At 43.2% G+C, this 18811-nt stretch overlaps 1 protein-coding gene across 2 annotated transcripts; it reads right to left on the bottom strand.

The window, feature by feature from the left end:
• Positions 1 to 1141: 1141 nt before the first annotated feature.
• Positions 1142 to 17336, bottom strand: LOC139299792 (ras-related protein Rab-37). 2 transcript variants are annotated; one of them, XM_070922693.1, is made up of 10 exons: positions 17190 to 17336; positions 13211 to 13321; positions 9796 to 9906; positions 7713 to 7754; positions 6385 to 6451; positions 6127 to 6179; positions 5664 to 5729; positions 4837 to 4893; positions 4680 to 4756; positions 1142 to 3024 (listed from the first exon to the last, which is right to left on the bottom strand). In XM_070922693.1, the coding sequence occupies exons 1-10, from the start codon at positions 17334 to 17336 to the stop codon at positions 2919 to 2921; spliced, it is 837 nt and encodes a 278-aa protein (XP_070778794.1). In that variant the 3' UTR covers positions 1142 to 2918. The 2 variants fall into 2 exon arrangements, with proteins under 2 accessions (XP_070778794.1, XP_070778795.1); XM_070922694.1 differs by lacking the exons at positions 13211 to 13321; positions 17190 to 17336 and adding an exon at positions 10860 to 11145.
• Positions 17337 to 18811: the final 1475 nt, after the last annotated feature.

Below are 18811 nucleotides of genomic sequence, written 5' to 3'. Positions count from 1 at the left end.
GAGGGACGTAAATTGCATTACGTCTGTCATATCAGACGCACTGTAATCATATTCTAGTGATCATGTCGTGACCTTATCCCACTTAAAAGCATTTGATGTATATAATTTCCCCTGTGGCGTATAATTTGCCATAAAACAGAATTCCTCCCATTGATGTAATGTTTTAAATATACATATATATAAGAATATACAACTGTTATTATAAGGAGATGTCTGAGTTCTGGCTGCCAGAAATGAGCTGTTTTTTTCCCCAATTAAATTTTTTTCCCAATAATCAAATGAGATTTAGTTGAGACTTCTGATATGAGATTAGATTAAATTCTAATGATCAATATACACAAATCCGGCAGAACCCTATAGAGATTAATACAACAATAATGACCAGCATCATTTTGAAACCCTTCAGTCTTTTGGAGCCCCTCTGGCCATTCAGAGATATGAGTGACACGACTGTACAAATAGAGCCCAGCAGGAAGCTACTGAGCTGAAACCTCAGGGAGGATTCGACTTTTCAGCCGAGACAGCTTCCAGACCTGACAGGAGGACAGAGACAGGATCTCTCTGCACTCTGCAACCTGGAAGCTTAAAGCGAGCGGAGCATCAGCGCTGATGACTGCAGTATGTTTATAGTCAGTTTAGTTCATGAGAAGTTTTCACAGTAAAGGGTAGAAAGCGCACACGGCTCCTTAATGTGTCCACAGTGTGACTCAGATGTGAATGGGAGAGGCAGTGCATTCAGGTGTATAGCTCAGTACAGTGAACCATAAATGTGCTCCATGCATATAATGTCCACTAACTTCACCTGACGCACTGATACGACCTCAATGACATCACAGCATTAACAAAAGCGTCATGATACAGATGTTGAGCAACGTTTCATAAACAGCGAACCTCTATAACCAATAGACTCAGTACAGCATCACCACATGCGCTCGACCTAATTGATAAAACACTATTTTCTAGTGCGACATACTCGAGAACAAACAGGGTAGCTGCTGCCACACAGTGGCTCATTAACCTCAACACATCCTGTCACTCTTCAGGGACTCCCACCCCTCTCCTCCAAACACACACACACACACACACACACACACACGGACACACGGACAAGACTAACTTCAATAAAACAACACCACATACATTACAAAATATACCTTTTTTATATATAATATGATAACAAAGCACTTTTTCATGGCACTTTGTGATCACCGTGACGCCTCAGAGGAGGGACAAATGTGACATCAAGCAAGTTCCACAAGCAAACATTCATAATGAACATTGTACAAAGATGCGGTGCGTGAACAAATACAGCTTCGGTACAGCCTAGACAACAACATCCATCGTTTCAAGGAGACACAACAATGTTTGGGAGTGCTGTGTGCATCTCTGTGTGTGAGTGGTAAAAGGCAAACAGCATGCTGAGGGAACGCTAAGAAAAAGAAAGGAAACAATGATAATAATCTCTTGAATGTAGCCTGGTGCAACAGTGGGATGATCCTCCTGCACAGTTACATGTACAGTACTTTGAATGCAATGTAAGTTTCACTGGCCCTGAATTAAATGTACAGACGGACACACAGTGGGCGAGCGCCCTCAAAACGTTGGCTTTATTCTATCTAACAGCAGTACAGATGTGAACAGACGGGATCATTTTAGCTACAATCTGACTGTGAGACTGAAGTCCACTTCTCAAACACGCTGAATTATCAAAGAGTAATGATGGAGACTGTAAGGCCAAAGATGGATTCAGTTCACAGCCTGGTAAAACAAACTAAGAGCTTCATGGCAAAAATGCTATATCCACATAACAACAGTCGTATTGATTGTTCATATAAAACTGTCATTTTCTTGAGAGTCAGGCCTGCAAACTCCACTGGGATGAAAAAAGGCGTCAGTTCTGAGAATAGGGCCGAACTTTCGCTTTACGTCGCATGCCGCTGTCAGTGTTAAAGTTAAACAGCGACATTTAAGGTTACAGCAAAACTGTTTCATTACAAACATGAGGTCAAGAAGGGTCCTGCCTTAATTAAACTACACACTAAATTAGTTTGTATGCACCATACACATAATCACAGATTCTTGTTGGCATATGATGTTAATACAGGTGAGTTTGAAAGTTTATTCTCCCTAACTGTGATGAGACAGGCAGGACTCCGGGGTCTACTACGTATGTTGACCCCAAGTATAAAAAGCAGAACACTGGCTGACCGCTGTCCCTCTTTCTGCCTCTCACATAAAGCCGCTGCTAGCGTTAGCCAAAATACAACGCAGTACATTAATGGCATTTGTTTTTCTGTAGTGGCAGTAAACACAACACACGGGCCCGTTGATAACTGCACTATATTCAGAGTTTACTGAGATATTTAGGGCTGACAAACAGTTAACCGCGATAAGCAGCATGGCTACGGCTGCTGACACTCCCCCACAGACACACACGCCAAGAGGAGAGGCATGAGGTCACACCTCTTCCAGTGGTTGCTCCCTTGCTCTTCTGTTGCTTTTTCTAAACATGCTGGGAGGGAGGGCTCAAGCTGAATTTGAGGGTGTAGTCACCCTTTAAGTGCAAATAAAAAAAAAAATAAATTTAGTTTGCAGCTGTGCAGAGTAAAACAAATGTTCTCTTTTTGTCCCTGCAGATGGATATAGCATTTCAGATTGTAACTCCCGACTTGTAGTTTGATACAACTGTCACCACAAAGACCACAAACATTTCTACGCATGACATAAAAAGAGATTAAAATTCACATTTCAGATAAGGGATGGCGGCCAATCCAGATTCACTTCCATTCAGTTAAAAGCTCAGTGGAGAAGACGAGGACGTCCGCTTCTCAGGTCTGGTGCTGGGATTGGCTTTCGTTAAGAGAGCAGACATTTTTACCCCCCCTCTGTGTCTCTCTCTGCCTGGTGATCAGGATCAGCTACATGAGGCCACAGCAGCCAGACTTGTGCTTCTGAGACTCAACGTAGTCGTGTATCTGGAACTTGGGCTCATTCGGCTGCTGTGTCGCTCTGTGCTTCAGCTCCCTGATGGAGAGAGAGACGCAGGAAGTTAGACACGGAGGGGGTGGATGTGTGGGATGCAGCACAGACACTGAGAGCAAATCAAGAAAATGAGAAAAGAAGAAATAAAAAAGAGCGAGTGAGGGAGAGAAAGATCCCTCTGCACTGAGATTTAATCAGAATGCCTCTGGCATGAATCATTTAATCTAACTTGCACTTAAAATACCAAAATACCCGTCACATGAAGGCAGCAAATCACAGACATGATTTTCTTCCACAGCTCTGGGAACACGCTGTGCAAACAGTCATTTTTAGACTAAAGAACAATCCTTTTCATATTTCCTGCCATTTAATAAAAAAGGTGTGTGCACACAGAGGAGTCAGTCAAAAACAGACACAGTTAATGTTTGAGATCCACAGGGAGCCTCAAACATGCACAATCCCATTATAACGAGTCAACAGGAACAAAACAACAAATTAGCTGAAAACCATTAGAGTGTATTAGTTGCAGGAATCAGAGGGAGGCTTGTGAGCATCGATGCAGAGTCAAAGAAAAGTATGAAAACACTGAAACCCAGAGGAGAAGAGAGGGTAAAGTCTCTGCTGTATTAAAACGCAAACCCTTTATGTGGAAACTCAGTGTTTATTACTCCAGAGGCATGACCCCAAACTGAACGAAAAATGAATTTCTGTTAGGTTTGTTTTGGCCTGTCTACTTCAAGCACAGAAAGGTGAACTTTTTCAGTACAGTTTGTAGAAAGATTAATTTTCTCACTGCAGAGGACTATTTAAAAGAAGGTGTAGCTTTTGAAGCGTAAAAAAACATCTGTTTGGGGATCACTTTAGATGAGAAAAGTAGAAATAACTTTTCTGTATTATCCCCAAGTGTATTTGTTTAGCTCCTCTGTCTCTTTTTGCTGTTAATTTTCTTTATTCTTTGTGTAATTTAGGTGGGTGTTGGGGTGCAGAGAGAGGTCTACTCTGCAGACTTTCCACCTGTAGCTTCTTTCCAGCATTTTGTAACCAAAACACAAACAAAACCATATTTAACTTGCGACATTTTAAAAAGAATACTTCATGCAGTGTGTTGTGGGATGGGTAACTAGAAATGAACAAATTAATTTTTTTGTATGCATTCAAAAATAAAATATCGCCACCACTGCCATAACAGCCTCCACTCTTCTAAAAAGGCTTTCCACCTTCACAACCTGGCTGCAGGGACGTGCTCCCGTTCAGCCACGAGAGCATGATAGTAAGGTTGAGCACTGATGTTGGGCGATAAGGCCAGCGCTCCAGCTCATCCCAAAGGTGCTGGATGGGATTGAGGTGCAGGCCAGTCAAGTTCTTCCACACTTAACTGGAATAAGGCGCCAAATTTGGAGTCATGTTTGTGGCCACCTGATGAATGTAAGTCCAAAATTCACTCTCCTTTAGCTCTGTTTAACTCCTGAGTGAAATATCTGTGTCTTTGGCAGCTAATGCTCCGCTATGTTAAGCAGCAGCAGCAGCTAGTGGCTAACTTTGACTGTCTGCTGTGCTGGGCAGGTAGTGTACATAATGGATTAATGGGCAAAACAAAGAGCTAAAAGAAATGCTCTGTAGACTCCTTTTACATCTCACACAGTCATTGCATCCATTGCTAATATAAAGATATTGATTAGTGCAGCTTTAAGACTTACTTTGCTATAGCGAGAAAGGCCAGCTCCACATTGACTCCTGTCTTCGCACTGGTCTCCATAAATGGTACACCGTATTCCTAAGATGGAAAAAACATTAGAAGAGCAAATGGAGTGTCTGCTGTAGAGAATGTGACCACACTGACCCATCATACTTTACCTTCGCCAGCTTCTCTCCGTCCTCCATCTTCACGACCCTCTCTGCAGCCATGTCTGACTGTAAGACAGCAGCGGGGAAGAGAAAACAAGTCATCATAGCGGAGGTGAAGGGTCACAGATTCACCATGCCATTAGCGACAGTGATGCACCGCATGTCCTCTCTATCTGGCAGCCCAGAGCCAGAGCTCCTTCAGACTGATGAGATGTCAAGAAACTCCACCTCTGGCAGAAGAGCAGCACTCCCACAGACTGAGGCCGCCAGACCTGCTGCTCTCACAGCAAATGATCTGAGCTGCTGCTGCTGTGTGACATCTGTGACATCTGTGACCCTGGAGAAGGGCGAGTCCTTTCTGCGCCACCAGAGGGAGCTTGTAGACATATTAGCAATGACTGCTAGTTTGCAATGAGACATGAAAATTTCTCTTTTCGTCACCAGCAGCATTGTGGAGGAAATGGTTTCATGCAAGGGAAGCTTGAAGCAAGTGATTAGCACGTTTTGAATGTATCCTTCCCCATCATAATTGATCAAATAACATCGGGTGATGGGTAAGAAATGAATGTGTTATGGACTTGAAGGGAAATTCTTTATGTGTGCATATTAAAAAACATAAATCAATGAAAACACACAAACGCGATTAAGACTGCGTTTCACTGGTAGATGTTAAAATAAGCGTCGCATTCATGCATGCGCCACACAGCAGAGGCATTTTCTGGCTTTTAAGCGTTCACGTGCCTGTCTCAGTGTGATAAGAGTGTGTTAAAATTGTGCAAAGGGACCAGTTATCCTCCTGATCTTTTTACGTAACGCAAAAAGGAAGCTTTGCTCACCTTGTTGCCGAGCAACATGATGACCACATCCTTCTGGGCATACTCGTGTATTTCAGTCAGCCAGGCCTTTTAAAAAGTACAAAAGACAGACACATACAGAAGGAGAGGATAAGAGAGATTGGCCTATAAACAAAACAAATACCACCACTTAAGACTGCATTTTCCCTTTTCCTCCTCAGCTGTATATTATTACCATCGGCCAATCAATCATGGCGAGACCGAGTCACTCTTATCCTTGAACACTTTTATTGCTTTTCATTACTGAAACTGAGAACTGTGTAGCGAAGCAAATGATAGCATCATGTCATTTCCAAAGAGGGCTGTGAGAAAATGTTGGAGGCCCTCATAGTACTTTGCATGTAAATAGACAGAGTGAAGCGTTCAGCTTGAGAGGGTTTAGGAAGTGAAAATGAAGAGAGAAAGAGACAAAGTGGGAGGGAAAAGTAATTTGAGACTGTCTTACCCTGATGTGGTCAAATGACTGCTTGCTGGTGATATCATATAGCAGAAGTAATGCTGTAAAAGGAAACAGAAGAGCAGTTTGGTTGCATCTTTATTGTTATCTGCACACTGTCTTATGTAACACACACATCAACGCCTACACACACTTTCTATGCACACTAATAAAAAGTACATATCTCAGCCAGGTTGCTCCCTTACCTACACTGCCCCTTCCCACACACAGAGCATGAGGAAGTGAAGTATAAAAAGCAAAGGTTACCCTGGGCATCTCTGTAGTAGGCGTGCGTTACGCTGCGGAATCTCTCTTGGCCGGCTGTATCCCAGATCTGCGCAACAAACCACATAATTACACAGCGGCAAACGTGGGAAAACTGAACATCCTGAACAATCCTCGCCGCACATCCTCCACAGCCAACGACTAAAGCAGAAACGTGTCATTATACCGCCCTACACAGCTACAATGCAGTAACTGTGCATTTAGTCAACATTTAGTTAAGAGAAGATCTAGTTAGTTCAGGCATGTGAGATGAGTTAGCCACAGCTAAAGCTAAATTCACTTTTGTACCTTCTAGTCGTTTCCTGAAAATTAAATAAATAAATTATAGTGAACCAACATGTTAGCAAATTAGTGTGTTATGCCACATAAATAGGGTAGACGTTAAATCTGGTCACAGCTAGATCACAAACAGCTAAACTAGTCATGCTAAAAGATCTAGGCTAACTAGCCTAGCTTTAGTTAGCATTAGCGTTAAAGCTTGCTGATGAGATAGCCACAGTTTATTTTTTACTTCTAGCCATTTCCTGTAATTGAAATACATCAATTTTGACAAACTAACATCTTGGTAATTTAGTTTTTTATTATACATTTAAAAAGAAGTACATAAATCCTGTGATAGGGAATAAAAATAAAAATAAAATTAGTCATGCTAAAAGATAAAAAAAAAAAGGCCAGTTTAGCAGAGTAACTATCTCAGCTTTTGACTCTAGTGGAGTTCACAATTTGGTTATTATAAATCACATATTTAAATGTATTAAGTTGTAAATTAATAAATTATTACATGAGTAATTGTTGACAAAAGGTAGATGGAAAGCTGAAAGAACAGGTCTGAAAACTTTAAACCCTTTTCTCTCAACTTCCACTTTCTGTAGTTAGCTCCTGCTCTCTGTCTCTGTAGTAAGGACTCATGCTGGTAGAGTCTATTTTGCAATTAATCACAGGATTGTATCATGTTACAATACGTTAAGGATTTACTCGAGGTAGCTGAGGAATCTAATTTTGGCACCTCCCACTCAGTGTTGAAGGAACAGGTTATGCTGATAGACGGTGCGTGCCTGAGATTTACAGCTTCCTGCTGGCACAGTCCCTCATACTACCACAATATCAGAGACAATGAAAGTCAAGTGAGTGTAAAGCCTATTAGGGTCAACTATTAAATTACTTTTCAGATTATTTTTGATTCTACATAATCTACCAGAGGAGTTCAGGTCGATAGGTCAATAGCTGCTAGGTGGATGCGATGATTTGTCATATGGTGAGTTGAAATGTTAACACTATCTTTAGTCTGGAGAAAAGGTCCACGTTCTCACCTGGAGTTTGACTTTCAGGTTGTCGACATCCACCACTTTATTCTGTAGAAATGAGAAGGGCCGTGAGAAACTGACAATCCACCATATGCTTTAGAGGCTGGAGTGCTGTGAAAACGGCACACAAATGAATGACGAACATCGTGGCGGACTAAAAAAAGCTCAGAGGCTCAGCATGTGGTAAAAGAAACAAGGCAACTAAAAGTGGCTTTGAATGCTGGCAGAGAAAGTAATTTGCAACACCCACACAACAACAAGGTCCTGGGATTAGACTTAATTACACAACAGTGAGAAAGACAACTGGCAGCATAACAACTGACTCCCCCGTTAATTTCCTGCAGCCCCGTGGGGGTGCCCTCTGATTTCCTGTAGACTAGAGAAAAGATCAGCCTAAAATAGTTCAGGCACCCCAGCTAAAAAAGACCAAATGTTGTGACTCGTGAATGTGTTGAAAGGGTAAAACTAGCACAAAAAAAAAATCCAGAGTGAAGTGGAAATAAAGGTTAAGGAAACACGCAGTATTTTAACATGCATGCCCCAACATGCAATATCAAAAACGGTATTTTGTGAGTTTCTTTTGTTACCATGACCTGCTGCAGCCACAATCCAGGTCACAACCGTATCGCAACCCTGCACAGCAAAAACCACCAAAGAGAGATGAAGGAAGTGTGACTTGCAAATGTTGAGCAGCACTTCCTCAATCACTTCATAACTCCATATCAGTGACAGGTCATCACAAACAGTCCCTGCCTTTCCTGCGAACACACAAAAACACTCACATGCACCCAAAGAAATGCAGAAAGAGCTACATGGTAACAAAAGAAACCTCTGCGATGTGTGCAAAGCTGTCACTGGCAGCTTAAGCCGCCACCTGCTGAATCCTCTGCCTTGGCAGAATGGACATGGTTCAACCCCTGCATTAGTTGCCATGGGTTTCCATTTTTTCCCCCAATTATGACGTGAGACGAGCCTGCATGCTGAGTAACTGCTACAAGGAAGCACGCCGAAAATAGACCGGCCATGTTACAAGCTGCCACAACAGCCTGCTTTGCCTGCCTATCCATGCACAGAGGACAACCTCAGCATATTGACAGCTCCTGTCACATGACTCTGTTTCTAAGCTGCTTTGCCCCTTTTCACCGACACAAGCAGGAAAACAAAAGGTAATTGCTTACATTAACAGCCATTCTTCTGAATGAATAGTGTGACACTGAATCCATCATGTGAACCGGTGTCAGTTCCCCTTTTAGGGCAGTTTATGAATGGATACCGTCCGCAGTACTTGTTGCTCTTGCAGATGAAATGTTCATGCTTGTGAATAGACGACGTCCATATAGCTCTTTCTGTTTGACAGCCATTATGCTCCCTAATGTCTACACTGCCATCCAGAGAAGACAATACATCACTCTGGCTAATGCAACACCATTTCCTCCTCAAATCACCCCTACTTGACTTTCCATTAGCATGAGTGTTTTGTCTTGATTGGAGGGAAACAGGAGGTTAAGAGGGGGGGGGGGGGGGGCACAGGCCACTCGCTCCAAACAGCCTATTTTCATGTTCATCCCAGTAGAGGAAGCTATACAGTAGAAATCTGCTCCAAATACAGCGACAGTCGTTTGTTTTCTGTGTGTGTGTGTGCGTGAGGTGTATGTAGGAGCTCATCTGTCAGCACTGTGTGAACTCCTCCAGGACCGAGTTGAGCTGCAGCCAATCTCTCCAGGAGACGGGGAACGTGGGCAGGCATCTGCCGAGACATTTATGAAGCCATCCCCAGCGCCTCGCAGCACAAGTGGTCTGTGAACTTGACTGATTGGCGAGAGGATTTGTACATTTGGTGCTATCGCTGCAGAATGATGAAGTGTTCTGCGCTGAAAAAATAAGGTGATAATTGGGCCGATGGCACAACAAGTGGATCCCTTGTCACTTTGTAAACACCATTAGGTTGTTTGTTAGTTTTTTCAGATGCAAAATACTTCCCCATACAAGTAACAAGAAGAACACACATGACCAAACCTTTAATGGCTCACAGAAATAATGAATGAGTGAATCGTGTGAGTGTCGGACTGTTCAGCAGCATCACTCTCACCCTAAAGTCTATTCCAACGGTGGCTATAAAGTTGCCTCCCAGAAATGCCCCATCTTTAAAGCGCACCAAGACGCACGTCTTCCCCACGGAGGAGTCTCCCAGCAGCATCACCTAGAGCCAAACCCACCACCAGAGAAGAGGGACAACAGGTTACTGACAGCCTATACATGTAGTACAATCCCCCTGAGGAGGAAATGAAAGCTGTGTTGCATAAATTATTTTGCAATTGAGGGAGGACGAATGTTTCACAACTGGGATCATGATGTTATTGTGCTATGTCTTATTTTGGAAAGTTAATGTGTCGGCACGAACAAGCACAGACGGTGTTGTGATCCTCTGTTGACTGAGCTGCCACCAACATGTGACTCTCTGGAGAGGAGATTCAAGATGTTTGAGCCAGTTCCTGTCATCATTTTCCAGCTTGCGTCCCTCTACAAAACCAATCGATAATAATCCCAACAACAGGATGTGCAATTATACAACCCGTCCTGCAGCATGTGATTTAAACCATGCATGTTGTTGTGAGTCATAGCTGCATGAATACACCGTGTACAAGATAGCAATGCAATTAAACTTCAATTTAACTTTTCCCTTTGTCTGTGGCTCTTTGTGAAACACTTGCAGGTGTGCCAGTGCCGCTTTCATAAATATTTAATGGGAGGATTTGTAAGGAGCAACAAGTACACCCTCAGCAAATATCTGCATACCAGAAAGGGCGGACAAAGCCACCTCGAGAGATTTACAGGCTCAGAGGGACTTCTTAGTAATGCAAATGGGAGCATCAAGTCGATGACTTGGTGTCTGCTCTGTCATCTGTGTGCAAACAGTGAACATGGCCTGTTTAACAAGGGAGACTGCAGGAAGCCAGACTAGTCAAGTCATAGTTAATGGTTTTCACTTAGATTCTCCAGATGTGAGGAGTCAGTATTCATGTTGTTTGCAGCAGGAACACACCAGATGTCTCTGTGTCAAACCTACAGTACATGTAGACACCTGGTCCACCAGCAGCACCACAGAGAAAGACAAGAAACAACAAAAGCACATGACAAGACGGAAATACACACCTTGAAGGCAATATCATAATACTCGTTAATAGACGCGCATCTCTCCAACACATATTTGGACGTTCCGTTTTTAGCCTGCTTGTCCGTCAACGATGTCTTCCTTGTGGACATCGCAACGCCAAGAAGAGGAGCGCAGAGGCTGCAGAGAAGCCGAACCACAGTTAATGTCTCCGAGATGTGTCCAAGAAAGACGCGCAACACGGTGTCTGGTGAGATCTCAGTCCCGGTCTCCGCCAGCCTCCAGCAGCAGCAGCAGCAGCAGCAGCCCCAGCATTACTGCGTGTGGCCACAGAGTGATCACCGGGCGCGTCTCGAGGAAAAAAATCACACCTTAAATATCGCACTGTCAAAAAAAAAAGACGGAAGCGACGATCAAAACTTGAAAAAGAGTCCGGCGGCGGCGGCTACGCGCACCAGTCAAGAAAGCGGCGATGACAAACAGGCGGAAACATTTCTCTGGTTTCGCGGAGCGGAGCGCTGCATCCTGGCGTGGGCAGATGATTAACTGAGTATATGTGAGGACGCCGACAGCTCCAACAACACTGTGAAGCATCACAGTCTCGTCTTTCGGGCTGACAGCGTCCCCAAGCAAGCTGCTGGCTGGCTGACTCATCCGCCACAGGTGGTTCTCGATCAGTGAGAGGGTCAGAGCCAAGAGCCGCAGAGGATGGAGGCTGAACTATGACCTGTTTGTTCAATTATAGGTGTAACGTGAATGTTCACATCATGACAGATAAACTGGTCTTCAAGAGGGACGTGTGCGTAAAAGGGCGCGCAATCATTCTCCAGAAACCTTTAAAAAAACAAAAAAAAAAACATGTTTCCTTTCAGAATATCTCTTAAAATGCGGACAAAGAACATGTTATATCAACATAACGTAGTGCCCATCCTTTGTTATTTGTGCAGCTTCTTCATCAACCCATTGTTTATCTTTAACGACCCCTCTCCACAGCAGACAAACAAATAAACAATTATCCAAGCCTGCCCTCGTCAAGAACCCGCGATCCTATAAATATCCCCAATCCCTTTCGTTTAATAAGCATGTCATACGTGTCCAGGAGGGTTTCACTGAGACCCGAGTTCCCACTCAAGTCTGAAAATGAATCTGTTCCTGCAGTCTTTGTCTCCCCCCAGTGTTCAAGTCAAGAGGAGGCGCGCCTGCCTCCACTCCACTCCTCCTCCTCCTCCTCCTCCTCTTCTTCTTCTTCTTCTGTGGCGACAGGACTGACGGCACACACGGCCAGAGATCACTTATGTTATATAACACGACATGTAATCTCTTGTTTAAACATATGAACTCATGGCTGTGAGTCACGAGCAGCTGCAGGCCACATGTCACCCCTCTGACATCAACATAATGATACAACAGTCATTTGTAGATGGAGCTGACTGAATGGTTGACTGATTTCATTCTGAAGATCTCATATATACTGTATGTTCCTGCCTATTGTCCTGGAACTCACTGCTTTTATTATTTATGCTCGCTTCTATTAAAGCAGTGAAGAGAAGATCATTTCAGGCAGGACGGCCTGGAGGACGCCGGTTAGTAATTGAAAGGTCATGTGTTTGCTCTCTGGCACTAACAGGATAAACACTGGAAACATTTTCACCTTGTGTGCATTAAAGGAAGCACATTAGTATATTTGCAGGCGCTGTCTCACCCTTGACTTTAAATCCAGTAGACACATGCAGCATATTTGTCTTTGCTTTTTGAACCTTTGAATCATACGCTACCGCAGACTCATGCTAATGCGAAATGGCAAAGCCAATTTTATACTTTCTCACAGTTTCCTGCCTCCTCTATGCTGCTCTAATGGCAGTGACACACAGCAACCACTGCCACAGCGGAAGAAGCATACACTAAATGAGCCATACATCTTTCATCTTTGCAGAGTAAACCCCCTCCCTCACATGTCACAAAGCATAAAATCTCTCTTGTTTAAAACAGCTTTGTTACAAACATCCAGCAGCAAACAGCCTGCCGCCATGCCTCTCATTAGCAGTGCTCTCTTCGCAGCAATTTAATCATAGCAGTGGCATCATTAACCGCAATAATGCACACACAGGGTGTTGAGGAGCGTAATGAATGCAGCGAGAAGATGCGACATCCCACTCTGGAGAGCGCCACCGATTCATGCTCACTGACACACAAAGCGGCAGAGAAACAGAGAAGATTTGCTTCGCTGTCATGTCTCCACTTCAGCACAAACAGCCTGTCGCAGTGACACGGCCCTCTCAGAACAGGGAGGAGAGGAGGAGGAAAGTATGAGGGGTGAGCAAGAGAGGGAAGTGGGTGCAAAACAAATATAGGGTGGGAGTGGGTGCGTGGAGGGCAGGAAGTGTGGACTCACTGTGAAGCCAATGCCGACGGTGGCAGTGAAGGACCCCGGGATGAACTTGCCCTGGTCGTACTGAACCAGTAGGGAGGTCTTGCCCACTCCGCTGTCTCCCACGAGGATCGTCTGCAGAGGGAGTCACAGAGAGATGAAACATCAGGCTCCACTGCTGCCGCCCGAGGCCAGCGCACTGCGTGGGCTCATAGTGTAGGTTACTGTACATGTTCATCTGTTGCTCAGCGCACAGCCCCGTGTTCTGTGATGCAATGTGACGGCTGGAGGTTGGCTTAATGCCTCCAGGAGGACTGTGTGTGTGTGTGTGTGTGTGTGTGTGTGTGTGTGTGTTTGGGCCTGAAACTGTGTTACTGTATCAGAGACGGCTGCTCACATGTTAGGCTGAAGTTCTGCCCTTGTTCTTGCACCTCGAAGGGGAACACTAAGAACAACCATCTCTCTCTCTCCTTCCCTTTTTTACACAGGTCACTTATTCACCAGCAGTGGAGGTGAGTAACTCAGTAACACAAGTATTTCCATTTTATGCCACTTTATGCGTCTGCTCCTCTCCATTTCACAGAGAAATATTGTGCTTTTTACTACACTACGTTTATTTAAACAGCTTTAGTTACATTTCATGTTAAGATTAAAAAACATGTAATAAGCTTATGAAATACAATCCATTGTTAAAGATGAAACTAAAAAGCAGTGTCTTGCTTTAGATGTCAATGAGTTGTTGGCAGTTCCACCAAGATTTATTTTCATTTAAATAACTGTTGAGGGCCCAAAGAGGTGAAATTATATTTATTATATTATGATAAATTAGAGAAGAGTTTACAAAATAAATACAAATGTATGTAGCAGAACCTTGTTTTCACTTCTTTTAATCATCTCACGACCCCTCAGATTTACTTGTGACCCCAGTATATAAACTAATTAAAATTAGCATCCCGACTAATGAAACAGTAAAATGCTACTTACACATTGATGCATCAGTGCATCTATGAGATAATGTAGTTTTAGTTTTAGTGCTACTTTTCCGTCAGTAAAGAAAGAGTACTTCTTCCACCTCTGTTCACCAGACACAGATCAAACCTCACACACACACAAATAAAAACCAACAGTCAATGCTGGTGTGATAACCATCGGTTCTCATGGCCGAGGGTCATGCGTCACCCCAACAGGGACACCGCAGCACTGGACGTGGGCATCAATCTGCCTTGTCGCCAAGGTTATTGACTCATTGAGGGCTGCTGGTGCGTCCAGCCTGTTGACATTTATCACCCCCCTCCTCCTCATCCTCCCCCTATCCTCCTCCAGCAGGGCAGCCTCGCTGCCTGCCTCTTATCTGCAGTCTCAAAGAGCCCACATGCGGCGCAGCCTTACAGCATTACGTTCACTTTAATCACTGACATCCACAAGTTCTGCACATTCGACTTTGCTTAAAAACATCACGTCGTGACAGTTTGAGCAGATCCACAGGATGAAAATCTGGTTCTTTCAAGTGGGTGTGTGTTTGCAGAGCACTCTTTGAAGATGAAGCCCTCTAAAATGCTGAGTAAAGCCACCATTTTTATGCTGCATACACTGAAAAAAAGCTTCAAAAATCCAGCAAATAGACAGTGACATTTTCAAACAAAGCTGCCGTTTGATTTTTGAATAACAGGCAGTGTGAGAGATGTTCCCATTCCTCCACAGTGTGAGTGGGTACAAGCACAAATTGGCCCTCAAGTACAAGCGAAGCAGACCAGAGGCAAGCAGCTGTGTGGATGAGTCATTGTGTGAAGGGGAAGTTGTGCAGTGTTTAGCTGGCCAGTGTGAAATCAACATATTACTATTTCATGCCACCCTCATCAAATGTTGATGTTGGCGTGTAAACGTTCTCAGGGCAAACGCTGTTGGAGAAAAAGAGCAGCAGTAAGTGTTTATCTCCAGGAAGCACATGGGAGCTGAACGCGTGTGTGCGGCGTGAGGATGGAGGTGGGGGTTTACTGTGGCAAGGGTGCTATAGCGGGGATGCTGAATCCGTCTCCATGGCAACACGAGATTGCTCAGAGTTGTTTGGGTTCATCAAGAGCGAGCCCCAGAGATGTCTCCTAATGAGATAGTTACCATGAAACTGCTGAGTGGAAACCCAAGACTCTCGTATATGTAAATGTACAAGGAATCCAGTGGGTGGTAATTTAACTCACTTATCATAAGTATCTACACTCCCCGGTAGGCCAGGAGATAACTCATCACACAGCAGCGTTCACTTATATAACATGTATTTAACATTTCTGGTACTTCTTCTCGAAAAGTAAACCTTGCCAAATGTACATTTTGTGCACAAAACAGGCTCTTAGTCAGATGTTTCTTTTATGTCACGTCCACACACACGAACACACAGATTTCTGTGCCTTTTCTTTAAAAATCAAAATTCATCTCAAACAATTTGTCAGTTAAGTAAAAGCCAGGTTTGTCTTTAAATATCAGCAGGTTGGTTGATGATTCTGTGTCATACACTTGTGTATATTACAGTGTATTCTCAAACAAATGTCTGATTATTTTCTAGTTTATCATTGAGGCAGCTTCTTGTCACACATTTTTTAAGAGTACTGAAAAGTTTATAGGGTATTTAAAGAACTGAGGGCCGATTGGCCCATTTTAGCCTGCAAAGAGTGAAGCCATCTGTATCTGGTATGCTGCGTAGTTTCTGGCAGGCTGTGACTCGGCAAAACAACAAATACAACCAGATATATGATCACTGAGCAAACAGGAGATTGTTCTGGGCTCACACACAATGCACTAGCCCACTTATTCCACCAATGCTGAACAGTTGAAGTACTGAGGATCAAACCATCAAAATAGCTGCAGTGTCAACAAAGCTAAACATTTGTTTCTCTGACCATTAAACAATGAATGTACCGTCTATATGCAGAAGTTATTTTAACCCAGTACCATGATAATAACCTAGAAAACCTGAGCTCTCACCAGCTCGACACTGTTAGATACGATACATCTGTGTGTGTGTGTGTGTGTGTGTGTGTGTGTGTGTGTGTGTGTGTGTGTGTGTGTGTGTGCGCGCACAAGTGGATTTGTGCATCTACATGAGGAAGTTGGCTATTGATTTGCTGCATGTGATCATACAAAGAGGATTAACAAGATTTTAGTCATGAATACCAATGATGTACTCTCTCCAGCTAAACGATGTGAAGTAAAGATAACAGCAGTAAGTAAAGCTCATTTTAAATTGAAAAACACAACTAATACAATCTAAAAAAAAAACAGCCCTTCATTAAATCCTATGTTTGTGAAGCTCACAGTGATCAGTGTTTGTGTCGCTGTTGATTCAACTCGGTGCTGATTCTCGAGGCTGTAAAACCTGGAGCAGATTCATTGGTGTGTAGGATTTATTACAGAGATGTTATATTGGATTGCATTAGATTGTGCAAGTGTACCTAATAAATTGCTTAGTGATCATTGGTGGTTTACTGCAGGGGTTCACAGCACGGAGCTTTTGAGACCCTTAAAATATTTAAATGAAACATTTTGAAAAGCTCAGGACTCACAGGCAAACAACATTTGCAATTTGCTTTGAGGACGGGACACAAGCCAAAAAGGTTGGGCACCAGTTGTTTGCTATGGAGCCCCAAAGTGTTCAATATTAAATAAGTAATAAGTAAACAAAGTAATTATGTAGTAAGTAAGTACAAGTAAGTTAACAGGAGCTAAAGGGCGAGTGAGTGTGATAACACCGCTGTCATGAAAAGTGACATTATTAAATAAAAAGTCATTAAGAAATAAAATTTGAAATAAAAGTCATGGGGCGGGGGGGCTTTTGGAAAAGAGCATTTTGAAATAAAAATGTCTGTAATACAAAAAAAATCAAATAAATTGTGGGTTTATATATTATTTAATTTTCTATCCAGCTATTCACAGGTGAAGATAGGTAGATAAATACTTTTCTTGACTTTGCAAAGACATCATTTGAATAATGTAAACAGAGCTAAGTGATCACCTTATGCGTCAGGTCTTCATTATAAGGGACGGTGCTGGCTGTGGGCGTCTGTCCGTCCTCAGTGTCCGTGTCCACCGCAGATGACCCGTACGCACTGTCCGAGGACACCATCTTCACAGTCTCCTGTGTTTCGCAGAGGTCATCCATCCTGTTTGCGCCACAGTTTCACCGTGTTTTCTGGTTAAAAGCAGATGAGCTTCTGCAAATAAAGTTAAACGTTTAAACTTCCTCTCCTTCTGCTTTGTCCCGTTCTTTGTTGCCACTGGCCGTCGGTCATCACCTCCGCCCCTCCTTCCCTGCATGCCTCAGGTTTATATCCTGAACAAAGACGTAAAGCTACCTGTGGTTAACCACGCACAAACCGGACTAAATATTAATATGGGAGCGTTCCAGTTAGAGACGAACATGACTGTGTAACTTACAGTATTTATGAGGTAAAACCATGTCAGACATTTCTACAAGGAAGTGACAACAAGGAAGTTTTTCAGCACCCTGGAGAGCGTCTCTCCTTCCCATAAACATGCCCTACCTCCTACATCTGCTTTAAAAGGAAAACCCACGTTATAAACCCACTGGACTAAAAAGTGGGTTTAATTTAGTTCATCTGGAATATTAGAAGCAACAGGAATTACCACCTTAATACAACTAGATTCTGTTAGATGAGAGAAAACAACAACAAAAACCTTCATGTAAGTGTTTTTCTTTTATTGAGTCATCAGTCAGGTTGCCTTTCCTATGAGCTTTTCCAGAGGCAGACAGTGACAGGCTGAGGTCCTCAGATAACACACAGAGACCAGGATGACTCACCAACCGGACTGCTGCGCGGACAGAGACCTCAATCTCCCACTCCACCCCCCAAAAAACAGAAGGTCTGCTTCAAACGACACTGAACAGGTGTGACTGTCAAAGACAACATCAGTAGACAGCAGTCTTTAATAGTTTAACAGAGAACTGGAGATGAACGAACACACACACTTCCTCTCAAACAGTATAGAAAAATAACATCTGTTACGTCGATTCCTCTGCTCTCTTACGTCAATAAAACTGGGGCTTCACTGAAGCAACTGTGCTGTGCAAGGTAAACAAGGTCACTTGAAAACTCATATGGTGGCCGACTATTATTTAAGAACATAAAAGGTCACATAAAAATAGGTAAAAATGCCAACTAAGACGCAGACGGGGGGGCTTCACTATCCTCTGAAAAGGCATTCATTGCACATCTCTGGAAGCTTTTATCCCGTAGTAAACAATTAATGAGTAAAGGCAGCTTAGATTCTCTCGATCACGCTACAATAAAAACACAAACGCACAGTGTGCCGTTTACCAGTTGTGGTTGGTGGACTTTAGAGTTGAATTGAAATGCATCTTAGGAGATGAAATGTGAACAATAACCAACCTGTGAGGCAAACAGAGCACACTGAGTAACAATACTGCATATTAACTGATACACAGGAGGTATAACATGTTATGTCTCACCAAGTTTGCAATTTAAAAGAAAAGTTCAACATTTTGGGAAATGCATGCATTTGTTGTCTTGTCGAGAGTTAAGATGAAAAGATTGATTAACCACTTTTCATTTTTGTAGGATAATTATGAAGCAGACGGTTAGCTTAGCACAAAGA

This window comes from Enoplosus armatus, chromosome 17 (assembly GCF_043641665.1).
Source record: "Enoplosus armatus isolate fEnoArm2 chromosome 17, fEnoArm2.hap1, whole genome shotgun sequence".
Taxonomy (NCBI): domain Eukaryota; kingdom Metazoa; phylum Chordata; class Actinopteri; order Centrarchiformes; family Enoplosidae; genus Enoplosus; species Enoplosus armatus.
This window is presented reverse-complemented; position numbering and strand designations above follow the sequence as displayed.

What these genes read in the sequence shown, in the direction of transcription:
- LOC139299792 (XM_070922693.1), bottom strand. Translation starts at nt 17,336, where the DNA reads ATGGATGACCTCTGCGAAACACAGGAGACTGTGAAGATGGTGTCCTCG. An exon ending in CCGTCGGCATTGGCTTCACA is followed by an intron (nt 9,907 to 13,210) that starts GTGAGTCCACAC and finishes GTTTGGCTCTAG; the next exon opens with GTGATGCTGCTGGGAGACTC. An exon ending in CCGTTGGAATAGACTTTAGG is followed by an intron (nt 7,755 to 9,795) that starts GTGAGAGTGATG and finishes TCATTTCTACAG; the next exon opens with AATAAAGTGGTGGATGTCGA.